Source organism: Charadrius vociferus, unplaced genomic scaffold (genome assembly GCF_000708025.1).
Source record: "Charadrius vociferus isolate BGI_N301 unplaced genomic scaffold, ASM70802v2 scaffold455, whole genome shotgun sequence".
NCBI lineage: Eukaryota > Metazoa > Chordata > Aves > Charadriiformes > Charadriidae > Charadrius > Charadrius vociferus.
In genome coordinates, this window is record NW_009648550.1 from 6673243 (window position 1) to 6684083 (window position 10841).

A 10841-nucleotide genomic window follows, 5' to 3' on the forward strand; every position below is an offset into this window, starting at 1 on the left:
CAATAAAAATAAAAATGGGCAGGACTTAATTCCCTGTAAGTGACAGGTTCCTGAGTGGCGTTCCAGGCAGCGGTCATGTACATGCTTTGGCCTCTCTACTTTCTTCAGGTCTTTCATGCTGCCTGGCTCCAGTGTGCTAGCTTCACAGTGTGGAGCAAGAAAGGGTATAAATAAGCACTCCCTACACTTGATGAGCCCTGATCAGAAGTTGGATCATGCAGGCTGATGAAGAAAAATGCTATCAAAGAAAAGGAGATGCACAAAGCCTCTTCTCTTCTTGACTTTACCACGTTTTTTTCTCTCCTCTCCATAGCCTCAGAGATAATACTGTTTTGAAGTATGTGGTAGTTAATAGTGAAGTCAGCAAATGGCCCTTCTCTCATTGAGATTGTTTCATCATGAAAGGAAATGCTCACAGCTTGAAGAAAAAGAGCATTTTCCTTCCCTCCCTCTCACCCCAATCTTGTATTATATAAAACCATGCTGCTGCTGTTAGCTGAGACCAGAAAGAATTCCCTTGTTGTCCTGTAGTAGCCAACCACTACAAGCTGCGAGCGTTTGAATGTTAGTATTAAAAGTTTTAACCCTTGCCTTCTTAAACGAGCAAATAACACTGTATATTTTTTGGTAAGTATGGAAAATTATGGGAATTCTTCTGAGAATAAGTGTATAGACCACTGCGCCAGTCAGTCTCTTCAGAAAAAAAACAACTGACAAACATGCTCCTGTCTGCAAGAGAGATTCCTGGCATTTGTCACAGTTTGAGCCACAAAGATGTCAAATATTTGCCAACAGTTTCCTCAGATGGTTTGGAAAGCTTCATCCTTTACATTGCAGTCTTGTTTGTTTGCGGTATGTTTTAGCATATGAAATATGTTCGTTGGGAGTCTGAAAGGGGAGGGAACTGACTAGACTACCAACTATTAAAAGATTAAAAATAATTCTGTTTCTCTTAGACTGCTCAGATCAAAATAATAAAGAACATCTGTAAGTCTTAATATTAGAAATGGAGTTTTATGTTGAATAATCATAGCTCGATGTTTTAAACCTATATTTTCTTTTGGTGCAGAAAGAAGAACTTTCCAGTGGGACGTCTGAATATTTTACTGAGTCTGCTGAGAACGGGAAGCTTAAGATTAGTCTGAACGAACAGATAAAGCAAGACATCTTGAAAGAAATGTATGTCACTATTCTTTCTAAGGTGTTAAATTTATAATCTGGTAAAATTTGGGTAAACAGAATCTAGCCTATGTTATAAAATTTCAAATAATATAAACTTCTTTACAAAAGATTATTTTAAATTATTAAGAGACTACTTAGTGTAGTGTAGCTTATCCACTCTAGTGTGGATAAGCGTATAAAATGATGGTTGTCGTTTTGTACGTCGAGAAAAAAGCTATTGCAACCCATGTACATATCTCGCATAGCACTAGGCAGAATAAAAACATGGGGTGTTTTTTCCTTGAGAGAAGCTCTGAGCCAAAATAAATATGCGATGTTTGAATCTGGTGAAAAACACTTTGCAAATACATTTTTTTGTTCATTTTGAGAGCCTGCAGTGACATTAGTCTGGGTCTTTGGTCACAATTAAAGAGTGTTCCTGGTGTAGTGGATGGGGAGGGTTGGTTGGTCAGCTGAACATTTCACTGGCCCTCTGCTGTACCAGGATGCCATTCTTACTGGCACAAGCCCCAAATCAACTCTGGAATCAGGGATTTGCTGTGAACCCTGGCAAGTTTTCTTTTTACCCATGTTGTCTCATCTGTGTTGTCTTTAGAAATGAGATTAGATTTGGAGGTATGCCAGCTTTACCTATTGTGGAAGAGACCCCTTTCTGAAGAGTCAGATATTGCAACCTGGGAACTGCTTGGTATCAGCAGAGCAACAGAAAGCAGCCAGCACAGGATGATCTGTAGCGATGTCTTTAGACTCAAAGTCTTACACAGGCAGCTACAGTACATGTGCATAAAGTTCATCTTATAGCCTGTGTGAAATCTAGATTTGTAGGTAACACATTGCCGGGGAGTGTTTATGTACTGACACTCCATCACAGAATTCACAGAATTCTATTCTATTCATGCATCATGTCCCTTATGATTCCGTTTTCCTGTATAATTCCTTTTAGAATATCATCTACTTGCATTACCTAAGTCCTTCCCAGATGAACGGGCTTGATATTAGATGAGTAGTGGTTAACTTTAAAGTAATGCTTTGAAATGTCCTGGGAAAAATTCCAGAGGAACATTCTAAAATAGAGATTAGAAACTCTCACACAGACACACACATGCTGCCTCTCCTTGCCTGCCCCCCTCTATTCTTTAGATATATGTTATGCATGTGAATATATGGGAATGGTTTGAAATCATTTAGGCACTGGAAATACTATTTTATCTAGCCAGTTTGGGAAGGAATTCAATATACTTATGCAGTGTTGACCTTTAACATCTGTAATGAATACAGCTCTGCCTCTTGGAATAGAATGTGAACTCCTTCATGGCTTAGTCATTAATAAATAGGGTTCCCCTAGTGCAGTGGAAAATCAGATGGATAACACTTGATATTATTCACGCTAGACAAACATTACTGCTTGTCAATATGATCTACGGGGTTTTTTTCCACATTCAGAAAGAGGGTTGCCCTAGTGGTGTCTCAGAGTTTGTAACAAGGGCAGATTGAGGCAGTGAAGATTCTTTTTTAATTTAACACCGAAATTCCTTTTTATTGCAGCGTGAAAAGGACAAAACCAAGGAAAAGTAGCACAAGCAAACCTCAGATCAGCAAGGACTCCAAGAAAGTGTATCTTGGCTCAGTGGACTCACAGACAGGGAACAGAAAGAACGACTGTCAAACTTCTCTCAATCCTCAATCTGAAGTGCAATGTGGGAGTACAGGACAGCTAAAGGACTGCATAAATACAGCTGAGAGCAACTTGGAGCTTCCTGTTTTAGAGCTGGAAAATTATGTTAATCAGAGACAGCCAGATGATGTTAGCAGCCAGCAAAAACCTCACTCTGTGGAGTGGTTGAAGTCGAGTCTTCTACGCGAGAACCCCCCTTGTAGCTATGAGTCAGCACCGCTAGGTCCAAAACAAAGTCAAAAAGTGACCAAAACACAGGCTCAACAGAAAAGCTGTGCTTCAGAAGAAAAGTTAGAGCATTTTAAAAAAGTATCGTCTGAAGGGGCTTCTTTAATTCCTAGCCATACACAAATGAGTAAGTGCGCTGATGATTGTTTAGGTCCAGTCCTGGAGGAGAAGACCCCACTTAATTCCAGTTTGTTTTCTAAACAAGACGTGGCAAAGACTAATACGTCTGATGAGGAGTCACTAACTTTGGGAAAAAACCTCTCCCGGCCGCTTTCTGTGAGAAACAGTATAGTACAGACAAAGAAAAATGAGCCAAGCACAACCACTGAAGAATTGCCTGTGATGCCATCATCTTGTTTAGAACTGCAGCCTCTTTCTTTGGAGAAGCCGATCCAAAAAAGAAGAAATGAAAATGAAAATGGTCTCAGGAAGTTAAAACTGCGAAGGCTTAAGAAGTCATGAAGTCTGAAATATACTACGTTGATGGCATGAGTGGACAGCCAAATTTGTGTTTGGAAAGCATATGCAAAAAGTAGGAAGCAATTAAAAATATTGAAAAATAAAAATTCAAAGTCAAAATTAGATAAAACTTTTTAAGAAAATTTAGTTAACTCAATATCGTAGTCATTCGGAACTGTAATGAAGGTAATTCTGTTAAGTCTTTCAGAACTAGGCATAAATATTGTACGAACCAGTGTAGTATTTATAGAAAGAAAAATCTCTTACAAAATAACATTTACTAAGCAAAATTTTAGATCTGTGTATGTTTTAGTACCAGTAAAAAGTCATATCAGCTGATGACAGCAAAAGTTAAAACCGCTTTTGTGATCTGTTAGCAGCTGCAGTTATTCAGTGTTTTGCTTGTTTCTGAATACATAGTTTATTTTAGTAAAAATTAATCCTTTCTCTCTCAGTGTTAGGAAGTTCATGGTTTATTCGTATGATCTTTGCAACAGTAAGGCAAATGGAGGTTATTTCAAATAAATTTTTAACCAGGTTTTAAAGTTGCTGCTAATTTAAGCCCCACCTTTTCAGCAGGGTTTCAAAATAACTAGTTTGTGCTTGTGCAGTTTTGGTATGAACGTGTCTTTCTAACCCCTGTTGTGGGTACAAGTGATCAATCATTCAGTCTTTGGAAAAATGAAGATTAGGTTTATATATGTAGTCACCTGGATGTGCAAACATAGCTATTGGGAAAAGTTCTTACATAAACATGCATACACATTTTCGTGCATTCATGTTTCAAAATCAGGCCTTGTTTGTGTGCACGGACTGTATTTCAGGTGTTAGCCATATCCAAGTTATTTCTTATTTTAAGATAGAGGTAATTTTTAAATGTAAAGTGCTTTTTAATACTGCTTTTGTAACTTGTATGCTAATGCGCTAAGGAAATGTCACTTTTTATTTCATGCTTATCTTTTTAAAATGTTTAAAATAAAATTACAAGCAATTTTCCTTCATCATTCTCTCAAAATCAGTGTGACCACAGATATCTTAGGTGAAGGAATTTTGAAAAAACCTTACTGACATACGCTTACGACTGTGGATATCCTCTTTTAGGTTAAGAAGACGATTCGCATCAATAAGCATTGGGGTTGGTAGCATAATACGGGTCTTTATGAGAGTTAGCAGCTTGGCAGTTGACAGCAAGGCTCTGTCAATTGAGCAGCATCTTTCTGCTATAAACAACTTCTGCTTTTGTGATAAATCAAAAAGATTCTGCATGCCTGCTAGAAGACATTTTTTCTTTTTTTCTTTCAGCCTGTTTGTGTGATGTTTCTCACAGTGCTTTGCAGTAAGGTTGCTCATGCTTACCAATCTTCAGGCTCTGCAAAAAGGTCTTTCCTAATAACAAGCAAAACCGAGGCTGCGAATGAACCTGCGTTTGGAGGAAGAATAGCCCGAGGTCTGCTTACTGTTGTCTTTCCTATGGGTTCAAGGTACACGGCCAGGAAGGGAGTAAAAAGCACCTTTTTGATGGACTTAAAAGAGGTATAAAGGCATTTAATTATTTATCAGAAAAATAAGAGTAATTAAAATAGAGTAATTTAATAGTTTAAAGTTTTAGCGTGTATTTTCTGGATGGCTTCTTTAAGTGCGTACAGTGAATAAATTGGTTAAAAAGTGGTCCAAGCACATATTCTAGACTGCAGTTTAACTTTCCATTATTTCTACTTTGCTTTTGCTTGGATCTTTGTGAATTTCCCATGATGTTCTTCGTTGTAACAGACACCTACAGGAGAGGTCTGGAGGATTATGCAGTAACAGATGCATGTTGAGTTTACAAAATCACTTCAGTCCTTTTTGTTTTATTCTGGTTAGGAAAAAGACCTTTTGCTTGCTTTTCCAAACTGGCAAACACACAGATTGTACGTGTAAAAATTGGGGATGGTCTTGAGCAAGTATGCCCCGAACTATTCCTGCTAACTGGTTTGGATGCTGAAGCTTCCCTTCTTGCCTCTCTCTTCTCCAAATCCATTTAACTCAAGTATTGGAAACCAGAGGGCAACCGCGTATCGTTTGTATCATTGCATGCTGTCGTTATATATAGTTCAACTTTATAATTACAACTCAGTTTTAATCTGAACTGAATGACATACCTGCATGCACCCTTACAAATGAACGTCATACATTCATAGGGAACTGGGGTCGATTAAATCCTTGTCTATACAGCTAAGAACACTCGATTTTTCCTTCAGGATATTTTGTTGCGTTGCTTACAATGCTGTTTCCCATAACCTTGCTGGTAGCATGGGAACATCCTCTTTTTACAATGGTGATCTTGTAACTGTACGAAATGTAGGGCTACATTGATTAAAGCTGTTAGAGCCTAGAGAGTCAGAACAAATCCAAGTGGACTTTCTCAAAAGTGCATAGTTGCATCATTCTTGCTGTAGTTACTGGCTTGTTAGGTTCCTAGGCTCTTTGTAGCTGTGTATTTAGAGCTTAGTTCCTTTAAAAAGTTCTCTTGGATCCTCTCAAATGCAGTTATTCAGTGAAAAAGCTTTGAATTCATGGTCATTTCTGGATTTTAGATGGTGTGGCTGCTCAAAGCTGTTCTTTCTTTTGCGTGTGCAGCAGGACTTCTGCAAACCTTATGGGTGCTTTACATGACGCTGTGACATCCAGACTGTACTGTTACTATTTGCCTCTGTTATCTCTGTACTTTAAGCCCAAGGTTGTCTTCTCAGTCTTTGTTTTTTCTTTATCTACGATCCACCTGCACCCAGATCACTGGGAGAGTTGTGCTCTGACATGCTCTTGAACCACAAACCTGATTTCCTAAATCAAGTTTAGGAAAAAAAAAAAAAAGAAGCTGGAAACCGAGCTAGAGTAAAATCAGCAGTTTGCAGGTCTTGGGCTTGGCTTTCTGTTGCCAATTTGCTTCAGAGCAGCATTAGCATACCTTTCTGTTAACAGTAATAAATATTTAAGACGGTGTTCTGTTCTGAAACTGCCATTGAAGCACAGAAACTAATTCTGTGTTCATTTTTTTTTTCCATTTGGATTTGTTTGCTGTATTGGCATTTTTATTTTCAGTGCTGCTTTGAACTCCTCTGAAATATGTGTAGATCTGAAACTAGCTAAAGCCCACAATGCAGAGCTTATATTGAAAAATACATATTTGTCTTAAAGAGAAGTAACTGTCTATTCCAAACCAACCAGCTTTGGTGTTTTGGGAGGATTTTTTTTTTTTTTTTAATGAATCATCTGGTTAGTTTGGTCTGTGCTGTTTGCTGATAGTGAAACAGTCCTTTCCTAGCCAAACACTTTCTAATGTGTGCAGACTATCGTTTCCATTATTCTTTACATCAAAGTACTTTAAAAATGTTTGTTTAGTTACCTTTTGTGTTTAAACACACATCAAAAGCTAGACCAGCCTTTTACATATTTATTTATGAAGAGGAAGCAGGCTGATGTAAAATCTCCCTGGCCGGTGTTGATCGGTAAGAGAGTTTTAACTATTGCAAGAGTTATTTTGAGTAATAAGCTTTGTGCTAGTTCTGATACTCTCTGTCAGGTTGTAGTTCTGCATACCAGGGTCTAGAGCATACGTTAGCGTGTTATTGCCATTGCGTAGCCACACTTCTGTGTTACGCTTGGCTTGGATAATTTCAAGAGCACCAGTTTCTAACAAAAAAGGAAAATTTTAAGAACAAAAACTTCCCTTGCTACAGAAAGTTTTGCCCGAGTGAGGTGTTTAGTAGCCTACCGAAGGCGTTTATTTTGTCAGTGTGAACTTCCTTCCCTCTCGCCGGTCTGCATCTGGGTAGCAGTGGCTGAGTTGAAATCGACATTTTTATATCATCGTCTCGTTGGCTTTTGACTGGAAAACTGATTGTTTTTAAGGAAAAAGATGGAGGAAATATTTTTTTGGTTTGCAATTGGAACAAGAAGGATGTAAAACGTAGTTGGGCTATCCCAGCTTCCACATTATGAGCAGTTATCTCCTCGCCTATATCAGTACCTAATCAAAGGTTTCATGCTGTATGAAAAGGCTGTAATGCAGGGTCGAGCGAACAGAGTTAATAGTATCAGGAGCCTTGTAGCCAGCAGTGGGAAGTGTGGGTTGGCCTCAGAAATTAGCTTTAATAAAAGGCACTCCTCACTTCTTTGCTTTCTGCTTTCTTCTTCTGTAATAAGCATTAATTAGCATCCAAAACCCTATGTGAACGAGATGGTGTGGGATGGGGGAACAGCAGCACACCGAGCCTTTCATCAAAGGGATATCAAAGCGTTCTGCAGCTGAACCTGGGAGGAATTATGAATATGCTGATTTTGACAGTTGGGGCAGCACTGAGGGTGAGCAATTTCTGCAAGGTAAAGCAAGTTGGTTAAGGAACTCGTACTGCAAATTCTTTCATCAACTGCTTCAAGTATTTTTGAACACAGCTCTCCCATCTTGTTCACTTTTTTCCCCGGATAATGAAAATGGAACCTGGTAGTGCGTGACCTTGTCCTTTCCACAGTGGCAGTAAGGTGGCATTTTTAGATGGGGACTGCTTGGTTGGTTGGTGTTGACTTATGCTGAGAAATCATTAAAGAGTTGTGAAGATGGTGTAGTGTCACAGGGCATTTCAGCTGTAACCTGGAAATTGTCCTGGGAATTAACCTCCACCATCCTACCTCCTTTACTATCCATTTCAATTATTCCAGAGCTGGGAATTGGTTCCTGTGAGAGCTGACAACGCACCTTTTTTGAATGAGAATTTCACTGATTTGCTCCCATTCTGTCAAAGCTAGATCCTTTGGTATAGCTGAGACATAGTACCTCAGTAGTAGGAATTGGTAATCTAGCTCCATAACTGCTTTATTTGATGCCATAATAATTATCTTTTTGATTTATGCATCAGATCTTTAAAGAAAAGTGTCTTGAGCTATAATTCTAGAGATGGGCATGCCCCTTTTTAATATTAATATGATCTCATAGTGCTAGAATGAAAAGAGTAGAGCTTTATTTCTCCGCCCTGTAGAGAAACTGGTTGAAACAATTTGCACATCACAGAGAAGGCGCTGCCTGGGAGATCTGGGCTGGAACTCCGGTCTGACGCCCTGTCTGATACCACATGGCTCCAGTGCTGCCCCAGCGCGAGGTAAGCCATCTGCTGAGCTTCCGGCCAGTGGCCAACAGACCATTCAGAACCTTCACGGCTCTTCTCACGGCTCTTCTCCTCCCTAGCCCCAGAAACTGGAATTAATCATTGCACAGCTATTTTACTGGGGTTTTCCCTCCTTTGGGAACAATAGCTAACCTTTAGAGGCAAACTCTCTGTGTGTTGGTAAACAGTAGTTGTGATGGCCACTGGTGTCAATACTGAGAAAGAGGAAGTTGACAAATTCGTAAATATTCTTAAATGCTCTTGCTCCGTTTAGAAAGGCAGGGCGGGGAGCTTGCGCAATCACTTCCATCTTCTGGGGAGAAAAAGGCTGAATTTGGCACTTCCCTTGTCAGAACTTCTCATCTTTGCATACACTAATGAAACCATTAAGCCTGTGCCTTGTGACTTGTTCCAGAGGGGCTGTGGACGCCCCTGGGTGGCTGCGGCGGCAAGGCTCACTTCAGCCCCATGGCTGGAGCTGCCGTGCTGGGGGCTGGCACGTGAGGAGCTGAACCGTGCAGCCTTCTAGGAGCAACGGAGAGCGTAACCGTGTGCATTTTCTAGCTTGGCAGAGAGCGGATTAGTAATATTCACTCTTGCTGTACAGGTGTGTCAGCTGGTGTGAGAACAAGTGCTGTTTGTGTGGAAAGGACCGTAGCTGCATCAGCGAAATTGCTTGAAGATGCCAGTGTGGTGTTAAGGCCCTGAACTGGTTTGTGTTACTCACTCGGTAGGCTTCAGCTGTACGAGCGCTAGCTGGCTGTCGTTTGCTCCTGTTAGTGATGCAGAAATAGCTGTTCCCGAGGGTGTCTCTCCCCCAGTGACATGAATATATTGGTGTTAAGGCTGATGTAAGGTGCACCGTCAGCACCTTTTCTCTCGTTACCTCTACGTAAAGATGGGCCCTTTCCATGCGGAGGTGCAGCGGCTTTGATGTGGCTGCACTCGGCTCGAGTTGAACCAAACCCAGATTCGACAGGTTCCATTAGCTTAGGTATGGCAAAGCTGAGGGCGCTAAGGGCAGGAATCTATTATTATTTTATTTTTAAGGCCTCTATGTTTAAATGGCAGCTCAGGAAGCACACATTTTTGAGTTCTTAGATGAATAAGGATGCAAAGAACAAACACACACTAGCAGCGGGAAACTTCTCCTGACTAAACAGAATGTATCTTCCCAGAGTAGTAAACCGTGAACTGGCAAAGTATAATTTCCACAAAAATAAATGTGCCTTGGTATGCTAATGGGAAAGCCTTAAACTTCATGTTTCTATTTATTTTGATGACAATGGTAAACACTCCATATAGCAACCCGCAGCTTGGTGGTGGTTCTGGGCTTTGGAAGACTGGTTTCGTGTTAAATTCACCAGTGTAAATTTTGAAGCTACCGCTGAGATATGAGGATATAATTTAAAAATACCATTATAGCCATTTCGCAGAATTGTCTTCCCTCCCCTTGTACATCTTGTGTCGCTCTAATTTCGCAACACTATGAGATAGCGATGAAATGAGTTATCTGGGAAAAATAGGTTGTGTATGGAGAAACTCTGCGGTATCGAAACCTCCGCCTGGCCAATGCAGTACTTTGTAGCCCAGGAAAGGCTGGGAAGACAGACATAAACACTGCGCTCAAAGCTGTGACAAGTTTTGAAGCTTGGGGAAGCCCAGGTTTGGCTCTGCACTGAGTCTTCAGAGATCTAAACAGCTTTGTCACTATAGTAAATGATTAAGTAAGTCTGTAATTAGAATTTGCCTCAGTAGGTTTTGAAGTAGCCTGTCAGATACACGTTCCCAGGGCTAGCAAAAGCTGTATTAATTTCTTTTTTTTTTTTTTTTTGCTTAATAGAAGGCACACTCAGATGTATTCCTACAAATTTGGTTATAAATGTTTCGGTCACTTAGAAGAGGTAGTTGGTTTCTGCATCATTGAATTTGAGACCTACGTGAACCAGTAGACTTCAGAAAGATGGTTAATTCAACATTAAAAGTATGGAAAAGCATTCAGTTAAAAGCCTCGCTTTGTGCTTCTGAGGCAGGTGGAAGATTCTATTATCTTTAAGTGGTGTTTTTAGGCAACGTGTTTGCTTTATTGCAGATTGTAGAAGTAAGGGAACAAAGGGAAATAAATACTCATGGGATTTGTTTGATGAGGAATTATT

At 40.0% G+C, this 10841-nt stretch overlaps 1 protein-coding gene across 1 annotated transcript in view; it reads left to right on the forward strand.

Annotated features, from left to right (window-relative positions):
- The window catches only part of SLX4IP (SLX4 interacting protein), a gene marked incomplete at its 5' end in the record, with an annotated part of 38918 nt that extends 35371 nt beyond the window's left edge, over positions 1-3547 (forward strand). The window contains 2 exons of the mRNA XM_009886041.1: positions 1070-1179; positions 2728-3547. Of these exons, the coding sequence (XP_009884343.1) occupies positions 1070-1179; positions 2728-3547 (930 nt within the window). The remainder of the gene's footprint in view (positions 1-1069; positions 1180-2727) is intronic.
- Positions 3548-10841: the final 7294 nt, after the last annotated feature.